Source organism: Dermacentor silvarum, chromosome 4 (genome assembly GCF_013339745.2).
Source record: "Dermacentor silvarum isolate Dsil-2018 chromosome 4, BIME_Dsil_1.4, whole genome shotgun sequence".
Classification (NCBI taxonomy): domain Eukaryota; kingdom Metazoa; phylum Arthropoda; class Arachnida; order Ixodida; family Ixodidae; genus Dermacentor; species Dermacentor silvarum.
In genome coordinates this window covers 141,135,587-141,161,277 of record NC_051157.2, presented here as the reverse complement: position 1 = coordinate 141,161,277, position 25,691 = coordinate 141,135,587, and the positions used below count along the sequence as shown (strand labels likewise).

General features: G+C 48.7%; 1 protein-coding gene across 1 annotated transcript in view; it reads left to right on the top strand.

Annotated features, from left to right (window-relative positions):
* The window catches only part of LOC119450686 (fatty-acid amide hydrolase 2-A), a 38,193-nt gene extending 13,436 nt beyond the window's left edge, over positions 1–24,757 (top strand). Inside the window, exons 3-7 of the mRNA XM_037714199.2 lie at positions 7,979–8,188; positions 13,080–13,199; positions 13,690–13,844; positions 14,280–14,375; positions 21,358–24,757. Of these exons, the coding sequence (XP_037570127.1) occupies positions 7,979–8,188; positions 13,080–13,199; positions 13,690–13,844; positions 14,280–14,375; positions 21,358–21,957 (1,181 nt within the window). The 3' untranslated portion in view covers positions 21,958–24,757. The remainder of the gene's footprint in view (positions 1–7,978; positions 8,189–13,079; positions 13,200–13,689; positions 13,845–14,279; positions 14,376–21,357) is intronic.
* The last annotated feature ends 934 nt before the right edge of the window (positions 24,758–25,691 follow it).

The window sequence follows — 25,691 nt, the reverse complement described above, 5'->3', positions numbered from 1 at the left end:
TCCACTCACACTCACCGACACTCACTCGCACTCACACTCACTGGCACTCACTCGCACTCACTTCCACTCACACTCACTGGCACTCACTCGCACTGGCACTCACTCACACTCACTGGCCCTCACTCGCACTCACCTGCACTCGCACTCACTGGCACTCACTCGCACTCGCAATCACCTGCACACACACTCACTGGCACTCACTCGCACTCGCATCCACTCACACTCACTGGCACTCACTCGCACTCGCACTCACCTGCACACACACTCACTGGCATTCACTCTCACTTGCACTCACCTGCACACACACTCACTGGCACTCACTCGCACTCGCACTCACCTGCACACACGCTCACTGGCACTCACTCGCACTCGCATCCACTCACACTCACAGGCACTCACTCGCACTCGCACTCATTTGCACTCACTCGCACTCACTGGCACTCACTCTCACTCGCACTCACCTGCACCCACACTCACTGCCACTCACTCGCACTCGCATCCACTCACACTCACAGGCACTCACTCGCACTCACGCCTTTCAAATGACTGCGAGTGAGTGTGAGTGAGTGCACTCATGAGTGAGTGCGCCGACCTATGCGCCTAAATTGAAAAATTCGTTTAGTCTTTATTTATCACGGCCCGAAACAGCGTGTAAAACGCGGAATTTAGCATATAAAACACACTAAGGACGTGTAGAAAGGAAACTCTTCCAGGGTTAGTTCTAGCAGGTAAGCATAAATACACAAGAAAGCGGATGGGAAAACGGCGCCGCGGTAGCTCAATGGGTAAGAACATCGCACGCGTAATGCGAAGACGTGGGTTCGTGCCCCACCGGCGGCCCGTTGTTTTTTCCTCGACTTTCATTCCCATTAATTTGTAATTTCTTTATTTCATTTGATAATTAAGTAAAGCAATTTTCCCCATGCTGTCCTCGGCATCTTTGTTTGTTGCCGTCTTATGATATGACTAAGGACGTGTGTACTTTATGATGCACTTAGTTTTATACACTGTTCTTGCCTACCTAGTGTGTCAAAAGACATGCGGACGAATCATAAACGTGCACTTTTTGCCTAAAAGCAGTAACTTCAGCGGTCAATGTCTTATCTGAAAGCGTAAGGATTTATTGCAAAGTGCCTCAAAACAAAAAAAAATATTTTTGACACATATTCAATGTCGAACATCAAATTCAGAATACAAGTCCTGGCACGTGAACACAATCGGTGACATGTTTGGCACAGCTCATGGCGACTGGAGGCGACTAGTGGAGCGTGGACACAAGCAGTTGTAGGGTCGTTTGAATAAGACTCGAAGAAATTCACTAACTTGTATGAGTTAAAACCAAGCTGTAGAGATTGAATCTAACTCATACGCTGTAGCAAGCAGTCGGAAGCGTTCGGGAGCCGATATGGCTTCTTCAGTGTGTTTTCGCAATGATGACGTTGCATTTGTGTTTACACCGCCGTGTGTTGAAACGTTCCTGCGTTTTAGACACTTTTATTGGAGTCACGCACAAAGCTCTGCCTGTTGTGGACCCACGTTCCGCACCCGTGTTGAGTCTCACGGATCTTGATCGGACATCCGTGAGAAATAGCGTGTTGCCTGGGGCATCGGCGTCATGTATTTTCACAATCTGTTCGCGTCTAGTTAATAATTTTTTCAAATAGAAATGATTATGTTGTATTGAAGATTGAGTAGTCATACTGGCAGTTTTCGGGAACCTTTATTGCGCCAAGAGCGGCGGTCAAAATGGGCCAGAATACCGTGACATTAGGAACGTCAAGCAGAACGCGTTGGACACCGCGCGGTTTTAGTGGGAAAAAATTCTCAACCCATACTTTCTCCACTCAAATTTAACTTTATTTTCTTCTTAAGCAAATGCAAACTATACAGTTTTAAAATAGTTTTGTACTGTAGAAATTCACTGAAATTCTCTCATTGCAGACCATTTCGTTCTGCATGGTTTCCACAGCCAACTGATACTTAGAAACATTGGTCGTCAAAAATTATTCGACTTTGAGCCATGCTTCTCGCTTCACAACCTGTGCTTCTACCGGCGGGGATTTGCATAGGCACTGAGGATATTTACCGTATTACAAAGAGAAGTGCTGAGCAGAAGCTCTGTGGCACTTTGTTTATTGCGCCACTACCGGTCACCTAGTTTGAATGTTGACATGCTGTTGCATAAATGTGTTGCTGAAGCAACTAGATCAGTTAATTTAGTGGAGTGGGCTTCCTTGACGAGAGTGCTTCTCGCTCAAAGCCGTACTTCGTGAAGTTCTTTTTGTATAGCGAAGTCGGTTCGCACACACACGAACGCACACACGCACACACCCACGCATGCACACACCCACACCTACACGCACGCACACTCATGCACACACCCTCACCCTCACACGCACACACAACCACACGCACACACGCACGCATGCGCACGCACACACACATACACATGCGCCCACACACACAAACACGCCCACACCCGCACACCCCTACACACACGCACACATATCCACCCCTACATAGATACACACCCACATGCACACCCACACGCGCCTACACACATCCACCCGCCCAACGTACACACCCACATGCACACCCACACACACCCAAACACACACACGCATGCACGCACCCGCCCACACGCACGCACCCACAAACACACACGCACCCACCTACACGCAAACACACATCCGCCCCCCCCCACCCGCACACACATCCATACACACCGACACACACACGCACCAACCCACACACATGCAAACACACACACATTCCCACCCGCACACCCAGACATTCGGTGTGCGGGTGGGTACGTGCGTATGCACGTCTGCACCCAGACATACAGGGTGATTCCGCGAACACTTTGAAAACTTTTAAAAATTGCTTGTGGCAGATAGCATATTTCTAGGCCAGGAGCTGGTCTACTGGAAGATGCGGCCATTACTTGCAAGAGCAAAATTGAAATGCATAATCAAGCAATAAACAAAAATTATTTAATTACGTTTTTAACTAATTACCTGCTGCTGCTTCCTCGGTCTCTCGTCGCGCCAAACGTCGGTGGCATGTGGCATCCCTGATTTCACAGTAATATCGCGCAAATGATGCCAGTCTACAGCGAACATGCCAACGTAGAAACTATAAAAATCCGGCAGATCCCACGCCTTGTGGGAATCGATGTTATGCAAGCAGTGTGCGGGGAGCCTACCAAGTTAACGAAACGACCATGAGGTCACCAAGACCTAGGTGGCTCTCTCATGACCTAAATGACACGCATTTCATGACATTCATGAGTCCATTTAGCTACACCTAAGAGACCTTAAGGCGAAAGCCTTAGTCAGGCTCATGACTATGACTTCGACCATCAACCTTTAGCCTTTTCCTTCACTTACTCGTATTACCACAGCCGAACCCATTCCATTGGTTTTTGAGAGTTAATCTTTTTCCGCTGAGTCATTCTCATTTTTCCTCAGTCATGGTGATGATGACTACGACTTCTACCACCATCCTTTAGTGTTTCCTTCACTTAGTACCCACGTCCAAAGCCATTTCAGTGGTTTTTGAGTGTTAGTATTTTTTCGCTGGGTCATTGTCATGTTTGCTCAGACATGGTCATGACTTCTACCATTATCCTTTAGTGTTTCGTTCACTTAGTACCCACGTCAGAAACCATTCGAGGGGTTTTTGAGTGTTAGTCATTTTTCGCTCATTGTCATATTTGCTGAGTCATGCTCATGACTATGACTTCTACTAGCATCCTTTAGTGTTTCCTTCACTTAGTACCCATGTCCGAACCCATTACAGTGGTTGTCGAGTGTTAATCTTTTTCGCTGGGCCACTGTCATGACCTACATGACACGCATGTCATGACATTTATGTCATGACCCATCACTTATGTTCGTCATACACTCCTGTCATAGTATGCCAATTTTGGTACCTACCAAGTCAACGAAACGACCATGAGAGCACAAAGACGTAGGCGGCTAGATAGATAGATATTGTCAAAGTAGCAAATGTTCGCCAAGAAATGCTTCGCATTTAAAAACTAATCCGCAGCAATTTATTCGCAAAACTCGAAAACATTACTTGCAGCGCAAAATTCGAAGGACCACTCAGCTGCGTTCAATTGGACGTTAATGCTTTGGCGTTCAGCAAGTCACAAGGCGTGCTTAGGTGTCCTCGGATTTTTGGTTACAGTCATAACGTGGTCACTACCGAGGAAGATAAAAACAGACCTGAACTTCACGCTCGCCATGCTCTCCTAACTGCGCATGCGCGATAAATGAAGAAACTGCACATAGGGACTTCTCTTTCTTGAAGATTCGCCTGTGTCTAGGTACTACTGAGGAATTGAGTTGCCGGTTTTGCTCTGTTCGTCCCTAGCGGAGCTCACTGCGCGCGGAGTCGGTGTTACGAGAGAAAATTTGGGGGCTTTTTCTTTATGAATATCCAACTTTGCCTAGGTACTACAGCGGAGAGCTTCCTTTGCTCGTTTTGTATCCGTTTGTTGCTAACGTTGGCTTCCGAGACTTGAGGTTTGTTTACGCGACGCTGGCTTCCCGCCGCCGGCGTTGGAACGGAGAACACGCTGGGCTGGTGATGACTAGGCACAACTGTGGTTGCTGTTAAGGATCAATGGTATTCCTAAATAAACGCATCACTGTTTGATGATGCAAATATAATCTCACTATCATGGAGGGAGCAGTCTACCTGACTGGAGCAGTATTTTTTTATTTGGGGTGTTGCTACGCTGCGCTTCGCAACACCTCTACGACCACCGCTTCACGTCGGCACCCGGCACCGCGGCTTCCGCCACGGCACCGGGGCACAAACGAGAGCAGTATCCGCTTGCGCAAGAGCGGACGCTCGCAACATCGCACTTTCACTGCAAGCAAGAAAAAAAAAACTTACCATGTCGGCGTCATTGTTGTCAGCCTCAACACACGGGCACCGTCATCCCGCCGTCTTGTTCCCTTTTTTCGCTGTGAGCGTGCCTACTTTCGTCGTTGAAAACTTGAGCGATGCGGCTTTTCGGCAGCGAGGCGTGTAGCGTCGTCAACGGCCCGCGGGCGCAACCCCTACCTGTGGCATGGAGTTTTCAATGACCCGGGGGGACAGCAAAACGAGACCGCAAACGCACATGCCGGCTAGCCTAGAGACAAACGTATACCAAATGAGCAAAGGAAGTTCTCCACTGTAGTACCTAGGCAAAGTCAGATATTCAAGGAGCGACAACGCCTCAGTAGTACCTAGACACAGGCGATTCTTCGAGGAACAGAAACCCCTGTGTGCAGTTTTTTATTTTTTCGCGCACGCAGTTTAGAGAGCATGGCGAGCGTGAAAGTTCAGGTTAAAAAAATGTCACAGTTTCGACCTAAGGGCGAAGCAATGAAGGCGATAGCAACACAGCAATGTCATACGAAGTAAGGTGAGCGGCTTTGGTAGCAATATGAATTGTAGTAAACATGAGCTGATTAAGTAAGCAGGTGTGCTGCGGCGTAAGTAGACCGACATGAAGAGAGACTCGATGACCACGAGAAGGTGCGTGTGAAACGGTGGTGTTGATGAGAAGCGCTTCACGTGGGCAGCGCGTGCGAAGGGACACACCTGTAGCGCTGCACTGCCGATCCGGGCAGCATTGCATGTGTAGCGTGCGTTGGAAAATGTGGCCCGACTATTACTAACTGAATGAACAAGCGTGGTGTGAGCACGCACAAACAATACACGAATAGATCACACTGAATGACTGCAGACAACGACTGTCAAAACGCTGGCAGCAAGCATACGCCGCAGCAACGGGCGAAGGTACGTGCGGTCTATCGCTTCAACGGAAATTGAGCGGCGAATGCACGGCGCATAAAGGTCAGAGCCGTGTGGAGATAAGCGACGGTGCGAGCGAGCGACGAGCGCGGTTGTTGGCAGAGTAGAAGTGCGCCCCCCCCCCCCCCCCCCCCGCTCCCTCCGGCGCTGGCTTCCCGCTTCCTTGCTTGCGCGTGGGTACAGTGTACTAGAAGAGTTGTAGTGCGCTCACACCGCGGCAGAGCTTGACGCACTTCATGTCGCCGCCGACAGTGGCGCGGTTCGCAGCGTCACCTGAAACTTTCCTACGCGTCGCGGTAAAGCAGCTATCGCGTGTTGCTGTTTTCACCGTATAAAAGTAAAATGCACGACGTGCAGCGCACGAAAGTTCTTTTGGTGCACCTTCGCAGTGTGCAGTGAAATAAATTACTATTGTTGCGGCTGATCTACAGAGGGTGGGCGATTTTTTTTTAGCCGGAGGCACGGATGAACTAGCCTGTTCTGTTAAAGGCTTGATACGGCCGCTGCAGTCACGGTAACAAGAGGCACTCGAGTTTTTTCTGCAGCTGATAGATAAAATGGTCAGTGTGGTTTCGCCACAACGACCGCGCATCCGCGTTTCCAGCACCACCGCGCCGAATTTAACCACCACTTCGAGTTTTTTTTTTCGCAGGTAAGGCGTGCAGCGCCTTAGACATTTTCACGTTGCCCCATCTATTCATGAAATTAAATATTTAGGCATCACTGCTGCACAATTTAAGCTGGTTAGCTGGTTATTTATGTATTACATTTTTCGTAACGTTAATGCGACATGAAATCGAAAGGATGAAAATACCAGGTACACCGGTGAGCAAAAGTATACAGACCACAGGGTCGCCGAAAAAACTCAATTTCTTCGTAATTAACATGCATAAAGTGGAATTGACCAGTACACGTTAAAGCTCGCAATGCCAAGATTGGACTGCAGTCCTCAATTTCAAGTTGCATTCGCAGGCAGTTGAAAAAAATCAGCTTTATCGCGCAATCCCTGGTCCGTATACTTTTGCTCACGGGTGTACATTTCTGCAATAATTAACAATGTTTATTTACAACGAAGTAAAGAATGATCCGGGAAGCGACGGGAGCAGCCGGTGAAAATTCCGAATAGCTACTGTCTAGTGCGATTCGGCTTTTCTTCGCGGTTGCTTCGTCCCTTTCACACCATTTCCTTTTGTTCCTGGGCTTCGGTGTCGTCTTCGTCACGTACTGTGGTAAATTCGGAAGAATCGTGGGAACAGCGTTTTCTGATAGCAGTGGCAATTGTCACGACGAATTCACACCTCTTTGCATTCTATATTTATAAGGTGCACAGGTCCCTAATTATGAATCACGGTTCGAAGTGTAAATCACAGACTCGCAAGATTCCTCCAGTGTCTTATCTGCGCGGTTGAGGTTCCTCTCCCATTCCTTTCGCCGTTCTTCATCACGTGGAACGCTGAGCAAAGACGCCTTTGGTGCATCTTTCACACGACTGTCAGCAGATCTGCACTCGGGTTCAAAGCAGTATTTTCGACGGCGGCTAGCCATTCTCACTCACTAAGAGTGCACATTGAGTAAAGCGTCAAGCAGAGAGCAAGCAGAGAGGATACTGCTGAAAACGCCGGCGGGACTTGCAGTCGAGAGCCGACAACGTCGATATTAAGTGGTTAGTTTTCAGAAAGGTAAGGTTGGCGCTATCTTCTGCAGCCCTTGAGGGAGAACGGTCAACGTCGCGATCCAACAGAACGTACCTTGCGAGTGCGTGGGGCCCCTACATATCCCTATTCTAGTCCTGTACGCGTGGGTGATTGAGTGCGTTCGCTCTCCGTGATAGCGCACGTCCCCGCACGCTTCCGCTCGGGGCATACGGCGCGCGGCGAAGATTTTATCTATAGGGAACCTCACGGCGACGGCGCCGACGACGGCGACGCCGACGGCAGAAATCCGGTTGAAGTGTCCATATAATTGCTATCGCAATAAAACAGCTAGCAAACGACAAGCGAGTGCTGCGATGACGTGATGCGCGCGAAGGGAAGATACTCTCGCCGCGCATGCGCACAGATATTGTGAGGCGCCGCATAACAGTGTTGATAGCACAGAATTATACGCGCTCCCGTGTTCACGCTCAAAATATTGCGAATGTACGCTTGTATTCGCCTTGCAGGTTTGCGACAGGACGCGGGCTCCTTGTTCTGGCGTGGACGGCGGGCCGTGGAGGACGCCCCGAGCGTGGCGTTGCTCCGGGCAGCCGGAGCCATCCCGCTGGCGCTGACCAACGTACCAGAGATGTGCATGTGGGGCGACTCGCAGAACCTGGTCGACGGATGCACGCGGAACCCGCACGACACGCGCCGAAGCCCCGGAGGCAGCAGCGGTGGGTACTTCGTTGGCGCCAACGTTGTTCTGTCGAATATTAAGCAACTCATATGAATTTCCAGAAAAAAACAGCTAATTCTTTTTCTGACAAAGATATGGAGGTGATGCTCGCATAATGAGAACCAAGACTATAAATGTTTGCAGATTGAAATTTATATCTAGTTAGAGCGTCGTTATTTCTCGTCAGAGCGGCGCAACTCTGAAATGGCGGACGGCACCTAAACGTGCTGCAGCACAATGCTAGCCAACCATCTCGGCATGGCGAGCGTGAAGCATGTTGTTATGTTCTCTGAGCGCGTCGTTTAGGCAGCGACCAGCCTGCCCTACGTTAGCAGCTGCGACAAGAGCGAGGGATTTGGTATACTACACGCTCTTTTTACCGATCACATATGTAGTTTTGAGCCGTTTGTTGTAGCCTCGCCTATTGCTACTACATGAGTTGCTGATATTGCACAACCTAGGCAATTTGTAAGGGGCAGTAAACACTACCTTTATGCTTGCGCATTTTGTTACCTTCTTCAAGCCGGGTGAAATTTTGTGCAGGTATGGCACAACGGCCATTTGTTTTCGGGGCCCTAGGAGCGTTCATAGCATTAGCGTGCTCATGCAAAAGCGCTTGTTTTAGCAAACATTCAGCTACAGATACTTGGATGTGTATAGGGTAACCTGCATCCAAGAGGTGATCATATTGCGTGAACAAAGTGTCATTAATGCAGTGACATGAGGATTTCTTCAGGGCATTATAAACGCACAACATAACAACACTTCGTTTTACGAGTTTAGAGTGAGCCGAGTTGTAGGGAAGCCAGTCGCTTGTTTACTCGAGGTTCATAGCACCAACGGGTGCGATCGGCCAGAAAATGACGGATGTGACGGACGATATGTAAAGACCTCAGAGAACCTCAGTGTGTAAGCGTCCCTTCCATATCTCTTTCAAAAACAGAGTAATCTCTTCAAAATGTTGATTTATGCGAGTGTGACATCTAAGCCACTTCAATGTCACTTGTGTGCAAATATATACTCTGCTCCCTGTTCCAAGTAAACCATTTGTTGAAGTTAGCGGACGCGGTGTACCATTCATCTGTCCTTGTCTTTCTTTTCTTTTTTTGTTCACTTGCAGTACACAAAGGATCTAATCTAATTGTTTGCAGGGCACCCTTATCTGTGAGCTGACCTTGTCGCATCCAACCTGCTCTGATTGTATCTTCTCGTTGTTGCTTGTAAGGCAACAAAGTGAGATCTTAAGTGCCCTTCTGATACCCTGTCGTATCGTGGGTTTACCATAAAAACCTGAACGTAGGTCAGTAGGTGGAGTTAAAAAAATTAAGTGAGTGGAATAGTTCCTTCTTGTCTTATACAGTGGTCTTTGGCACAAGTACAGTTGTCGTCGAGCCACTATGCGACAGCAAAAAAAAAAAAAAAAAAAAAAAAAAAAAAAAACTGAATTGTCGCCATTATTTTCCTCTTTTTGTTTTATGCAGTGACTGTTATCACAAGACTCCCACCATAATTAACAAATTCTGGGAATTAAATTTTATTGGCGCCCATGCTAGAGCCTATGGGACTCTATCATAGGCTCTCTTGTAAAATATTTAAATGTCTTAGGATCCTACGCGCTTCGCAGCACGCTACTGGAATTTCACCAGAATGACCCAGTGGGTCTCTATCATGTAAAACCGCGAGTCATTTTCGATAAATAATTTTGTTCATGTTAAATATATATATATTTATCTTTTCCCCATTCACTTACACCAGGGTGCGCGGCCGCCGCCGAGAGATGGCGTGCCGTGTACATGTCCCGCAGAGTTACAGTATAGGCTCTCTACACAGTAACTCTAATCTGCCGCAATCGTGCTAATGAGGCTTATTGAAGAGCCGTGCATATCCTGCTGCACATACTATTGTGATGTTCGGGGTCCGAGAGGCCACAAAGGTTCCCTCACTGGTGATGTGCCAGGTGCCGGTCGAAAGAGAGGTCCAGAATGACGTCCGAGCGATGAGAAAATCAAGTCAGCTTTGGGTCGTCGGAGAGGTGAAGACGCGACACAATGTCACTGTCAGTTATCTTGAGGAGACGGTGGCTTCGGCGCCAGCTGTTTGGCGTCGAAAAGATGAAGTGAGGGTGGCATTTCGTAAATCGCACGCTCGTCGGTGAAGCACCTTTTGTCCAGAAGGACCGCCAGGCACAATACCCCGTGACCTCAGTTGGTGTGAAGGAGGTTCCCTCAAGAGTGGCACATAAGCAATGGCACGTGCCCAGTAACATGAACTGGTGTGAAAAGGGTAAATTTACGAGTGGCACATACCTATCATCGCATACCCAGTGACCCTAGGTGGTCGGGTGGTTTGTTTCGAAGCCTGTTTCCTCAGCACAGCAGCCCGATAGTTCTATCTAACCATTAGACCACGGACTTCCCAATGACCCAAGTGGGCACGAAAACGGTTCTGCCAACCGAGCGACCGACCGACCGACCGACCGGCCGACCGACCGACCGACCGACCGACCGACCGACCGACCGACCGACCGACCGACCGACCGACCGACCGACCGACCGACCGACCGACCGACCGACCGACCGACCGACCGACCGACCGACCGACCGACCGACCGACCGACTGACACACGGACGGACTGACAGACGGACTGACAGACGGACTGGCAGACGGATGGGTAGACGGACGGGCAGACGGACGGGTAGGCGGACGGATAGACGGACGGATAGACGGGCGGATGGAAGGATAGACGTGCGGATAGACGGACGGATGGACGGGGATGGATAGATGGACGGATAGGTAGATGGACGGATAGATAGATAGATGGACAGTAGATAGATAGCCCCGGAAAAGTGGGTGAATGAACCTGAGAATTAGCATTAGCATTACACAGAATAGCATTAGCACGATACGATAAATAAACACGCGCTCGTGGGGGCGGAATGCAAAAATGATCGTGTACTAAGGTTTGGGCGGCTTCTAAAGGGGCCCAGGTTGCCCACCTTGGCCAGCAGCCCTTGAGTAGGGCTTTTTCGAGAGTGCGTGTCCTGCTTTGATAAATATATATCATAAACATTGGCGTAGATACGCATGATCAATAGCCTCAACTAGAAATACTTGCTCCTGGTCAAAGCCAAAAAGAGGTGGTGTGATAAATTCCCGAAAGGCTATTTTTTGAATAACATTCTATAGCGACTTCTAAACCGAAGTTCAATCACGCCTCTCCAGTCCTGAAGGATAGATATGCTATTTAACGTATTGAATCTCGTCATATTCAATGAGCGTAAGTTGATGTTTTTCATCCCGTTTTTGACCGGAAACGTCTATGATATCGGTCGCTGGTCGTATGGGTCGTGTGGGTCACTTGCTAAAGCGCATATAACGAAAGCATGTAACACTGATATTGCTTATACCTTTGCAACCATAATTACCCACGCACCTTGCTTTGGTATCGTTGCGTACAATAAAGAGAAGCTATTACTCATGCATTGACGATTCTGCTTGGACCAATGAGGTCTGCAGTGTCATGTATGTAAAAAAAAATTAAAAAATGTTTCGCGTGCGCAGGTAGCGCCGTTGTAGCACCACACATGAAGCAATCGCAGCTACATTTAGCCTTGCGGGCGGCGTTGAGAGAGGCATAACTCGGCCGTACATTTGTCGATTAGAGCAGGAGAGGTAGCGTTTAAGAGAGCTCACTCTGTATCTTCCATATTAGTGTGATTCATCGAACTCATGCCGCTGCTAATCGGGAGTTAAAACGCTTACAATTGCAGATATTCCACGCTTGCTCCGGGATGACGCCGCTGCATTCGACCCTATCGCCCAAACACCCTCTGTAAAACAAACAAGGCCCACTACGGATAGGTTGCGAGCACCATTGCCAAATTAGATCGTAAAACCCTTACTAAAGCTGTAGCATAAGTTAAGCGTCTAAGGATTTCAAGGCGTAAAAATTCAGCGCCATTCCACTCTGTGAAGGTGGATGACCAGTGAATCTGGTTATGTGGTGATTGACCACTGCTCCGGTGAAACGCTCCAATTTCGCGGGATCGGGGTCACAAGGACGGTTCGCATTTTTTTCCGCCTCGGTGTCCTGGCGGGCGGCACGTTTCACTCTTGGCGTCCGCGAACCGCTCATCGTCGCTGGTATCCTGCCGCAACCGCCGCGCCCATTCCGTTTTCTCCGCGAAACCCCGAGATTTCAGCGGGCGCCACAAGGTGGCGCTACGCTTTGGTGCGATGTACGTTTTGCTTTGGAGCGATGAAGCTTTCAGCCGGCGCCGCAAGGGGCCGCAACGCTCAGGAGCGATGTGCGCTAACGCACAGACAATGAACCTACATACGATACAGGAGAGAGTATGATGATTTTTATTTTGTTTTTAAAGACGGATACGCCAATCGCAGCGCGCGTACTAGCGCTGACGCGCTCACGTGCCATGCAGGGTGAGCTACATCACGTAATGAAGAAGCAAACTTAAGTTCCTGCGAAAAGCGCGATGTAGTGCACAAGTTTTTTACGATCCCGAAGTTTAAAAACGCCGCCATCCCGACGTTGTCATACCATGCCACAAGGTGGCGCGACGTGTCTGAAATTGTCTTACGATCCCTAAGTTTAAAAACGCCGCCATCCCGACGTTTTCATACGACGCCACAAGGTGGCGCGACGCATTTGAATTGTTGTACACGCCGGTGTAGAAACAGCTTAACAGCGGTTTTCAACAGTTAGCAGCTTCGCTGTAAAACGTAAGTTGTGCACTTGGTTAAGTCATCTCTGTACCATATAGCCCCCATAGCCCTCTGCAGCACGCAGAAAATGTTTCACATATCCCACTGTGGCTGCATCCCTGAAACGGCCTACCCGATTTACAAACATTTTTTCCCACAAACCGCAGGTGGAGAGGGAAGCCTCCTGGCTGCAGCTGGCTCACTGATTGGCCTAGGCACAGACATCGCCGGAAGCCTGCGAATACCAGCCGCCTACTGCGGGGTCTTCAGCCACAAGCCAACAGCCGGTGAAAAATACAAATCGAGCTTTTGCAATTTAATAACTCAGCCATCTCTTTTCTTGTACCCTACGTGATAGTACATTGACTACGACATCGTGCTCGTGAGCCCGAGATTGTATGTTAAATTCCAAATCTCACCTGTAACTTTTTGACAGGGCCTGTAAGCAAGAACGCCAGTGTGTAGGGATTTTGGCAAGTGCTTGTGGCCCAAGAGGGTTACAATTAAACAAGTGACCCCGAATACCAATACAGCTTTCGTTAGCCGAGGGATTTATTATTAGCAGCATAAGACGCCATAAATCCACAACTTCTTTCGTCACCATTACCTTCCCCCTTGCACATTACTTACTTTTTTCTCCTGTTCGCATTTAAGCTCCGAGCTTCCTTCAATCACGCTTTCACTGTTAGAGGAAATACTTTATATTGGCGAAACTGGGTTAAGATGATGATGGAGGCGTTGTTTTGCTGACCTCTGCTCTTCGCACGCAAACCTCAGGAGTGGTGCCCAACACTGGCCTGCTGCCCGATGTTGGAGAAAATCTGGAGCAGTTCAACTGCGTGGGCCCCATGGCCAAGTTCTCGGAGGACTTGCCGCTGATGCTCAGCGTTCTGGCGGAAAGTGCGACCAGCGGGCTTAGACTAAATGAAAAGGTGTGTACGATTCTATGGCGTGCTGTCGTAGAGCGAGTGAATGAGCCACCGTTCTTCTGCACATAATGAACACAACGGTGAGCAATGCGAAAAGTGAATTAAGATATTATCGTAGATAGCTTTCTTTTCATTCCGGCATCTAAATTCTTCAAACTTCTCGTTTAAGTCGACTTTTAGAAGCTGCCTTCAAGATGCAGATCATAAGGCATAATAAGAAATTTCAGCCCCGCGATTTGGACAAAAGGAGGACACGAAGGCTGAGAACATGCTAAATCAATCGCAGTGCATTTGTACACATTTCCTAGTGTATACTGATGAGATTGACGGGCATAGTTTTCATATACGAATGCAATATTGTCTAACCGGGGTACCATGCATAATAAATGAAATATCTCTGCAACGATGAAATGCAAACACAATATTTTTTTTATTCAGGTAAATCTGAAGACGCTCAAGCTGTATTACATGGACACAGAGGGAAGCCTTTACATCAGCCGTGTGACCACTGAGGCTCGCCGGGCAGTTAGACGGGTATGTGCTTTCACAAAATCTCCACACTGACGCTTTAAACGTGTCTGTAGAAACAAAATGACAAGAGTGTTCTGTTTTGATGGGCGTTCGCTGCGAAATCGAGTGGAATCGCTACACCTGGCGGAGACCGACTGAACCGCGCATACTGTGGTTTGTGCCTAGCGATGTCTGCTGCCACTACATGTTTACATGTGCGCATGCGGCGTGCATATCGCCTGAAGACTGTTCTTCAGTGGTTGAATAGACGCTGAATACGCGTGACATCGCCGAATAACTACAGTGAAAATCGCCCCATGAAGATCAATTGGGAAACACTTAATGCAAATGCGCACAACCGTCAACGAAGTCGGAAGAAGCACGGGTGGAATATAGAAGCGCGACGTAGCGCTGCATGGCCGATGCAATTCCGTTCCGTACGTTGATGAACTGCCCTTCCCACTAATGTTTTCTCAATTTGAAGTTATCTTAGTGACATGCTTGGAAACGTACAGCGCAACGGCTTTACCAACATTTGAGCATCGTTTCTTTAGAACGTTACTGAAGATGTGGAGCCACACGAGATATTTAAAGACGGAGCAGTGCCGGCCAAGGTAGGTGGGCACTGGCGGAAAGGGCGGGTTTAGTTCTTTGGGGCGTAAACAATGCAGTGCCACTCTACAAAAGATATTAAGAAAAGATTAAAATGATTACGAAATGCATGCGAAAAGGAATCGGCAGTGAAACAAACAAAGCACCCTCCGTGTTAACTCGGCCCAGACAGCGGCCAGCTTTATTGACTTCACAAAGATGACACTGTTCTTTCAGCGAAAATCGAACAGCAACACAATATGCAGCTGCTAACAGCAATGATCGACCTGAGCTACCCTATTTCTAAAACATTTCCCAAGTAGTCACAATATGGAAGGTGCGCTCGGGCAAAAAAAAAAAAAAATCTAACTGTTAAAAAAAGCAGTTGACTGTACCATTGCGATAAAACGCAGCGTGATTTAACCACGCTAAAAACGAGGCGAGGCAAATCCTCGCACTTAAAAAAATCTGTTATCTATGAAGCAACTAGCAACAGTTAAACATGTGCAAAGCCACGCATGAAATAGATACAAGAACATGAACTGCGTGAGAGCTGGTGCGATGATTTAACTAGCCGCACAAAAGTCTCACCCGATAGAATTTGTAAATAATTGGAATATGTACCATAAGACAATTAGTTAAAAAGAAACGAAAGAATACGTAAAAGAGCGACACTTGGGTGGAGGGCAGGGAAACGGCGCCGCAAAGATGTTTCCGAGCTTTATTTTGCATCATTGTTTCACCGGATGCAAACAATGGACTCTGCTATTTGCGGTGGCGTGTACCTCTGGCTGATAGCAGGCGTAATGAAAATGTCGCAGTGTCACCTGAAAGGCGAAGCATCAATTGCGTTAGCAACTTAGTAGAGAGCTATACGGAGTAAGGATAGTAGTTTTACCAGCTGTATAAACTTGGACATGCAGCAGCACCAGCAACGCGCAGAACTGTTGTCCACGCCGTCGCCTTTTGCCCGCGTTCGCAACGAACGCGCGCAGCGTTGGTGAGTGTTTCCAGGGCCTCTGGGGGCGGGTCGGATTGTTTTCGACGAGATCAGAACGGGAAACTCGTCGAGCAGCGTCGGAAGACCTTACCACCTTCACGCCTCGCAACGTTTTTATATAAATACGCATTTGGTGCCGCAGCTAAACGTCGCCACCCCTCCCTCCCTCCCGTCCCCCCACGGCCTTTCGCGCGACGGGAGAAGTCGTGTTTGTTCTATATATATATATATATATATATATATATATATATATATATATATATATTGTCGCAACATCAAAAACAGAGGTCGCACAGCCCTGATCATGAGGAATAGCAGGAGGTGGCCTTTTTTAATACAGCGCGCTACTGCGACTTCTTCGCCGCGCCTTGATAGAAGCGCGCATGCCTGCTCGCCTAGTCCTCCTCTTCATCGGAGTACAGGCGCGGCATTTGCGTCCCTCCGAAGGAAGCATCGTCCCGATGCGCAACTTAAGCATATGAGGGCGGTGTACAAATGGCACAGAGTAAGACACGCAAAACAAAATCACAGAAAACAACAGAAAATAACACACGAAACGTGTTCGACAGATACGGCTTCATCTGCACCACATGCACCACTTCGTGTAAGTGCTTGCGGCGACTGGAACTACTGTCACTGTCAGGAACGACCTCGCAGGTGACGTCGCTCAGGCGTCGAATCACTCTGTACGGCCCAAAGTACCGTCTTAGCAGTTTTTAGGAAAGTCCACGACGGCGTATGGGTATCCAAACCCATACTTTATCGCCGGGAGTGTAGAGAACGGACCTGTGTCGAAGATCGTACCGTTTTGCATCTTGGCCTTGCTGATAGCAGATGCTGTCTGGCTTCTTCGGCGCGCTGAGTAAATTCGGCAACGTCGGTAGGTATGTCGACACACTCGTGAGACAGCATGGCATCCAACGTCGTAGTGGCTTCGCGACCGTGGACTTGTAAAGGTAATTGCAAAGGAGGAAAGAGACGCCTAATCCGCCTTTTGCATGTCCCGACTGCGAATGCGCTGTACCCTAGCGGCGAGCGCCGAAAACGTTTTGTACGGGGTCGGTGGTTCGTGCAGCTGACGACGCACGCGTATGCAGCATAGCCGTCGAGCACGCGAACTCTTTATTGTCGGCGCTGTTCCGGTCGACGACGCGGTATTTGCGCTGTGTTTCGGTATGAACTTCAGCTGTTCACAGCAATATTCGCTTAACGTCCGGTACATCACAATATATGCCGACATGACACCGATGTCGGTCAGAAGTCGACCTCACGCCGGTGCCAACGCTCGGCCGGCTGTAGTTGTGATACTGTGCCAATGGGAGACCTATATTGTCATACAAGTATATGATGAAGACGCGACCGACGACGCGACCGACGACAGCGAGTGATCGTAGTGTGATAAGCTTTCGTGCCGACGACGCCGACAAAACCAGTGTGCTGATCTCCGAGTGAGAACATCGCACCGACAACGTGAATATCGCCGCAAATGCGCTCCTGTATGTATTTATTGACGCTCAAATTGAGTCGAAACGTGCTTCCGATGCTGGTACGCACGATTTCCAGCCCTTTCCAGCTCTCCACATCAAGTTTGAGGCGGTGTCGATCTCGTTCAGGCAGCTTCATTAGGCCTTACAGCCTACGAGTTCGTTCGCTACCGGCGGACCTGAAAGATAGGATAAGCAAGTACGACGAAGGAAACTGCTTATGCACTTCAGTACTGACCTTACCGACTTGAAGTGAACCACTCTTAGCATAGTACGATGCACACACACAGTGGGAAGCGGTGACACGGCGCAGTGCTAATACCGCGGTACAGGCACCGTTCTTGAACGAAGGCTGTCGGTCGCAGTCGCCGGCGCTTCCATGCACGAAGTGCACCTATGAAGAGTATGTTCATGCTGCCAGATTTAGTAGTTACCGAAAACACATTTTGCCTCTTATGCTAAACAGGCAACAAATGATGGCCCTTTCGATACTGCATCGTAAGCAACAACACCGCTCGTTGCCACGCGGGTACGACGGGCATCGGCATTTTCGCGTGCCAGTGCGGCTAGGTGGTCGTTGTCGCCGTTTTCGATGTGCTCGGGACGTTCATGCCTTCTCGTCCCAGTGTGATCGCTTTTGATATGTGCATGAGAAGTGTTCATATATGCTTTGAACATTTCCTCATTATTTCGTGTGAGCGGTGCACGGTTTCTACGGTACTTGAAGCGAACAGCGAGCGGTGGCCGTACGCCTGCCGATGTAAACAAATGCGCCGTTCTTGCGTTGCATAAATACTCTGGGCGCAGTGTCGCCCCTTCAAAGAGCTATGGCCACTGTAGTCAAGACTCAGCTATAAAAGGAGTTTTTATCATCCTATTAGCGTACGTTCAGTGCAGGTCTAACAGTGGCAAATGCATGAACTCGGCTGCTATATACGATACGGCTAACCTTCGCTGAGCGGAATCGACGCCAACTTAAACTTGATGTGGGCGGCTGGCGAGTGCTCACGTTCGTGCATTTCAACTTCCGAAGCATGTTTCGACTCATATTCGGTACGAATAAATATGCATAACAGGAATACAAGCCTAGGCGCTGTGTCAATTGCGTTACGGTGCGATGTATTCGTTCAGAGGCACATCGCACGGTGACTGGTTTTGTCGGCGTAGCTGCATGAAATCCCGTCATCATATTTCGACGACTTGCGGTTGTAAGTCGCACCAGAGTTATTGCCGGCCTTGGCATGCTGTCCAACAAGCGGCCACTCACACAAAACGAAAATTACAATGACTGACAAATGCACAAACCCATTTCAGCTCGCTTCTTGCAGCGTGCCTCTGCGTCCCGCGGGGCCCCGACGCCGTACATATTGTTTCTGGCGGAGCCCGCTAAGGTGGCGCCACAGCGCAACGCAAAAGGCGGATTCTGCATCCCTTCCCGGCGCAGAACGCGCGTTTGTTCTCCGCCGTGCGTTCGCTCCCCGTGAAAGTGCGCGTTCCTCGCGCCCTTTCACTCGCACATACAGCGTCGGGCGCGCGGCGATGATTTCATCGCCGTTGACGTCATACGGAACCTCACGGCGACGCCGACGGCAGAAATCCTCTTTGAGTGTCCTTATAATTGCTATCCCAATGAAACTGAATTAGTGCTATTTTGTTAATTAGTCGATTATGCATTTCAATTTTTGTGCAAGTAGTTTCCGCCTCATTGAGTAGACCAGCTCATGGACCTGAATTCTGCTACATCCCACAGGCATAAAAAAACAAAACAATCGCAGCCTTACCACTCTGTGAATGTGGGCTTCCAGCGGAGCTGTTCTTCGGCAGTATGCACTGTATGCGGCCTCCCCATACCAGCCACGCAACATAGTGCACTCGGAGACAACTTTCTGTGGCTATGGCTACGGAGGGCAAAGTGCGCACATGTGAGAGCGCTTCTGAAGACAGTCCCGCGTTTTAATCCACGTTGGTTTAGGCTGGGGAAGATAAAACATAAACAGCTCATTAGCAACACTTAAATAAGAAAAAACACACCACTGAGTATGAAAGTTTAGTTATTTTGGCGCTTTTCATTTTCGCGTCTGAGCAAACGCGAAACCGTCTGTTCAGAGCGTTGCGCTGCTGAGGACGAGGTCGCGGGATCGAATCCCGGCCGCGGCGGCCGCATGTCGATGGAGGCGAAATGCAAAAACTCCCGTGTGCTTGCGTTGTAGTGCACGTTAAAGAACCCCAGGTGGTCAAAATTAATCCGGAGCCCTTCACTACGGCGTGCCTCATAATCAGAACTGGTTTTGGGACGTAAAACCCCAGAAAGAAGAGCAACCAAAAGCACTATCAAACGCTGCCGGACTACTTGGCGCGATTAACACACATGCAGCAGCCACGCGCCCGTAGCTTTCCCTTTATTGATCGCAGAACTTTCAAATCTTATTATCTGAACTGGTTACTGCAAGACCAACACGAGAATTGGTTTGTTGCACAGTCATTTTCTATTCATGCGACAGACTGTGCACAGAGAGAATAACGGCACTTGTATGTCTGCATCCGCTGTACTTTTACGAAATTTCCCAAGACCACAGAGGCCAGCTGTCGCTTTTACGTACGGTGCACGAAGAGTGACAGCCTCTTTGCCTTGCTGCTGAGGTAACGTTTAACTCACCTTCGCGGAAGTATGCCGATGAGGTAATATAGTCCGTAGATTAAATACATTCGACGAAGCCGCGTTTACTCATTCCACATTGTTGAATATAATGCGTGCACAGCCTCCAGTGCAGTTGAATTGCCTATAGAATGGGGGAGTGGGGCATTCAGAAGTCTGTGTGCACCGTGTACCGTGCGCGACCGTTTCGAAATAACTTGCATTGAGTATGCGTTGCAAGATGGGCTGGTCGCATCTGTTCCTGCTCCTCGCTTTGTAAATAGCTTTCTCTGCTCCATTCTATCAGCGACACTTTATGGCCTGGGCAGTCGCTAAAGCACATGGCGACGATGTAACCTTCCGTCGCGCGACATACCGCCAACTACAAAGGCTGTCTTCTATGCACAGTTAGGCAACGTGACTTGCAGGGGCCCGCCACCAGCGCACCTCTTGCTCAAAAAGGTGTTCTTCTGTACCAGCTGACATGCATTAGATGTTACACCTCCTCGCTTCCGTACCCCGCTCGCGCGCCCCGGAGAAGTGTGCTGTGGGCTGTAAGCGCTTTTACAGCGAAGCTGTCTAGGGCTAGGGTTCTATGCATTTTTCGTGTCCGTCTACAGATCTTATTGTTGCAAAAACTCAGCTCCCGGTTTTTGAGCGAAACCTTATACTTCTCATCGCTTGGATACGCATTTTGAGTAAATTAGTTATCAACAGGCACCGTTTTCGAGGTCAGTAGACTCTCTAGTAGATAATAAACGTTTCTCCAAGATTTACGGCTCTGCGGTCCACGTCAGCCATGTCTACGTTCACACCGCCCTCTCTTTTCGTCGTTCCAAGGTCGGACATGCCTAGTTTCGCTCTCCCGGGGCGGCGGCAGCGTCGTGCGTTGTCGGCAAGACAAGCTGCCGTTCTGCATCTTGAAGTTCACTTATCTTCCCTTGTAGTAATGTGGAGGCCGCTTGTAGTACGTACTCCCGAGGAGCAGCGCGCCTACGAATAGCGAGGGCGAGAACAGATTCGAGAATGCAATCGGCGGTAGCGGGCGGCAAACACCGATGAAGATCGTTCCCGAGAGGCTAGCCGCAAGCGGCTTGCTATGCAAGACGACGCAAGAGCACACGTGTACCAAACAGCTTCGCTGGTCATCCACGTTCACACAGTGGAATGGCTCATGATTTTTTGTATACCCCAACTCCGTCTCTCTCTCGCAGCCTGTCTTCTGTTTTGTTTCCATCATCATCAACATAGGTGACATTATTTTTACAGCGTTTCTTGTCTCCGTACTCTACGCAGGTAACCCAGTACTTGAGGGGGGCGCACGGACTCGAAGCGCATCGGCTGCACCTGCCCGAGATGCGATTTGGCACGCTTATGTGGTTCAAGGTGACCGGCGTCAAGGAGCCTAAGCCTTTGTCCGAGATCTTCCGGCTCGGCGGCTTCAACACGTTAGTCGAACTGCTCCGCCACCTGGTGGGCGCTGGCCGGCACTCACTTGCAGCGTTGGCCGCGTCGAGCATGGCACCGCTTTTCCGCTTCCGTTCCAAGCAGACGGCTGCAGACTACATGACTTCCTTTGACATCGCCCGCGACCGGTTCGAGGAGACGCTGGGGGACAACGGAGTGCTCGTCCTGCCCGCGGCCACCAGCGCTGCCCCGTTCCAGAATCAGGACTTGCTATTCTTGGATTCGCTGGGCATGACGGCACTGTTTAGCTTGTTCAAGGTGCCCGTCACGGTGTGCCCCGTAATGTGGTCATCGGAGAGATTGCCCCTGTGCGTGCAGGTAGTGGCGAAGAGGGGAAACGACAGGCTATGCCTGGCTGTCGCCAGGGAGATCGAGAACCGCTTTGGTGGGTGGCTCGATCCTTCGGCCAAACAGCCGGGTGGAGCCTGATGTCCGGCAAAAGGACAGTTTTGTTGAGGCGAAAGCCTTATATGTCTCATCGTTCAGTCGACCTCCAATGTTCTTGAGTGAAAACCGTGTCGTCGAAGTGAAATCGTACACGATGGCGACTCGGACCCGGCGTCGTGTCTTACCTATATACAAATGCTCATGCAACAATTCTGATGGTGTGCAGGTTCACCGTCGCCATCGTCTTCTATGAGTAAGCAAGCAACGCTCGCTCAACAATTTTGACGGTGCGCAGGCGAAGCAAGCAACGCTCACGCAAGAATTTTGATGGTGTGTGGGTCACTGTCGTCATTGTGTTAATTAAGATAGAGTAAATTCGGGCACTCGAACCCACGTCCTTTGGTAGTGGTTGAACCCTCGAGCTTGTGTGTTAGTCGAACTCATCACCTTTGGCGTTACGGCCAAGGCAATTAAGGCACAGTTAAATATATAGAGTTAATTAGGCACTCAAACCCACGAACTTTGGTGGAAATCGAACTCACGACCTTTGGTGTTAATTAGGGCGCAGTTATTTAAGGTAACGTCAATTAAGACACTCGAGCGCGCAGCATTTGGTCGGAGAAAACAATAAGAAGGGACAACACATTCGAATGAGAATGCCAAGTTATTTGATGAATGCCTCTTGAACGCGGAGGCTTTCGCCTTCATCCTCTTTGGCCTATGCTAAAGTGACTGCCAATTTTTATAGCTGTCCCTTCTTGTGAGGGCTTTTTATGTTGGCCAGAATTGCCCGGAAGCTGTTTCCAGGTGTGCGCAATCACAAAGGAGGTGCGCGCCTCAGGAGAAATAGCTTGTACGTACGCATGTAAAATATTATGGCGAAAGCTTTTTACGTCTCATGGTGAGGTCTTCATTTCAAGGACGTTTCAAAACCACGTCCTCGACACGAAATGGTCCTCTTAGGATAAGAGGCGACAATGCACACAAAACCGCGATTAAGGGTGGAAGAATGATTAAGCAAGTGAACTGAAGTGATAATGGGTATACAGAGAGGTGAATGAGGTGATTTAAGTGTGCATTGATGGTGAATTAAAGGGGTTTAGTTGGGTGATAGGAGTCAAAGAAAAGGCAATGATGAGATAGGGCGAGCTAAGATAATGAAGAGTAAATGAGAGTGAATTAAGAATGAAGGAGAATCAAGTGGTGATAGGTTGAATCAACGGTGATGGAAATTTGGAGTAAAAGAGCAAACCAAGTGTGATGGAAGTAAAACCGAGATGATAGAGTGAGTGAAGGTGAAGATCAAAAGTGAATGAAGTGTGAATTAAGAGTGGAGCAAGGGGTTATGGAGTGGGGGACTGACTTACAAAAAACTATGTGTTAAAAGGTATATGTGAGATTTAAGGGTCCAAGTGACAGTGACTCAGCAAAAAATCTGCTGAGTCACGGTTGGATTTTGGTGATTCATAGGATGTGTGACTTGCAAAAAAAAACTTGCAAAAATGGCTGTAAATTGTGCTTTCAGGGTGATGATGACTCAGCAAAAAAAAAAAAAAAACGTAGTCACGGTTCGAGTTTGGTGAATAAAGGATGACTTGCAAAAGTGACTGCAAAATATAGGTTCAGAAGGACGATGACTCTGCAAAAGAGTGCTGAGTCACGGTCTGAGTTTGGTGAAGTAAGGATGACAAGTTTGGTGAAATAAGGACGTGTCATTGATTTAGCGGCGCTCGGGCTTTCGCCTTCAAGTCGTCTTAGTTATAGCATAAGGGACCTCTATTAATATTATTGTACATTTGTTATCTTGAGAAGTGAGAATATGTGCCGTAAAAAGCATGTGGCATTTTCCAAAAAAGGTTTCGCCACGGCCGTGCATAAGCAGAATTTCTATTGTTTATTATTTTAAGCCATTGCCCAGAAACACCCGCATTTCAAGCGGGGTTGTTTTGCAGGAAGTTTGAATAAAACAAATTGCGAATTTTCAGGCTTAATTCCCCGCAGGTGTCCGTGCGTCAAATGCGCGACATCAATAATTATGTAGTAAAATTATATAGAGTCTCAACGCCTGACAGAACGCAGTCCCCGTGCATTAGGCTGTGCATTAGGCAGTAGGCTGTGCGGCCCCAAGGCTTGTCCTGCGCGCCAGAAGGCTGTTAGCACCTTGCACCTGATGAGCCGTATATTGTTAGACCAGTGGTGCCTGTTCTTACAAGACTAGTGTTGTTGCCCCTTCTATTTTACATTTTTGACTAGTCTCTCGAACCTAGTTTTAATGCCTCATCAAAAGAGACCGGAGCCGGCTTGAAGCTGTCTAACGAGAAACTATGCGAGTCCCTCCCTCCTTCGCCTAACACTAATTTCTGCCCTTATAAAGGAACACATCTGAACACAGTAGAGCAACTCGTGGACCAAGCACCGATAGGAGTTAGCTTGAAATTGAAAACATGAAATATAGTATAAAGGAGTGCATTCATTGTCCCCTAATATCTCTAGCAAATCCATTCATTCGAGAATAAGCCATGGTGCTAAGTCACGTCCCGGCCACGGCGGCCGCATTTCGATGGGGGCGAAATGCGAAAACACCCGTGTACTTAGATTTAGGTGCACGTTAAAGAACCCCAGGTGGTCCAAATTTCCGAAGTCCCCCACTACGGCGTGCCTCATAGTCAGAACTGGTTTCGGCACGTAAAACCCTGTAATTTAATTTTTTTAATGCTAAGTCACGGTGGCAGCACAGTGAAAATAACTGAAAAGGAGGGAACGGATCGTCCTCCACTTGTTTTTGGAGGCATAGTTTCTCCTGATAACGAAAATAAAGCATTGAGTTTTAATGAACAATTCACTTCCGTCTTTCGTTCTATGATTACTGCGCAACGATGCAGAACTAAATATCCCACAAGAAGGTGTAAGTGCCATAGATGACTCCGTTAAACATGGCATAGAGTTATTGACTACTTCTACAGATGAAGGTCCTGATGGCTTCACAAATAAAGTTTTCACAATTTACGCGAACTGACACCACTTTTTCTTCAAAGACTAGAAAAATCAGTGGCAGAAACCTTGCTTTGAGACTCGGGGATTGCCTCAGTTTTCTCAGACTACAAAAATCGTGTCCACGAAGTAGCGTCACCGATTATGTACCGATTGTTTAACGCGTCGCAGGTGGAAGTATTACAGCGCGTATTATGCGCAAATATTGTAGCACACATGAATCGTGGTTCGATATTTAATTGCTCTCAACATCTCTTCAGAAATACTTTCTTTTCTTGGATAACATGATTAATTGAATTGACCCAAATATATAACTATACTAGTGGAACGAGCGAAAACTTTTGTGTGATCACTCGACAGAAGCCAAGTCTATGGTACACGCAACAAGCAGAAATGAACTCCTCCTGCACGGTTGTTCTCAAAACACCTGTTTCCACCCGTAGACAGTACTTGAAGCCCCAATCACTGGGAACAAGCGTCCAACGCATTTTCAGCGTCGGCGCCGGCAGGCGCCGTCAAGAACAATGCGACACTAGGGGTGGCGCGCTTTCGACGCCAAATTCATCCGCATCACAGTACCAACGCCCAAAAGGCCAGGAGTGGCTAGCGAAACATGAAACTTTACCGACGCCACGTGACGCCGACAGACGCCAGAAATCGGTCGGGAACTTCTTCCTTTTGGTTGGGTTTTCACGGTTCCATTGCTGTCTCACCGCGGCCCTCTCACCGGGCATCGCCCATCTGCGCATTTACGCGCAAGTGCGCCCTCACGTTCCGAGCCATTC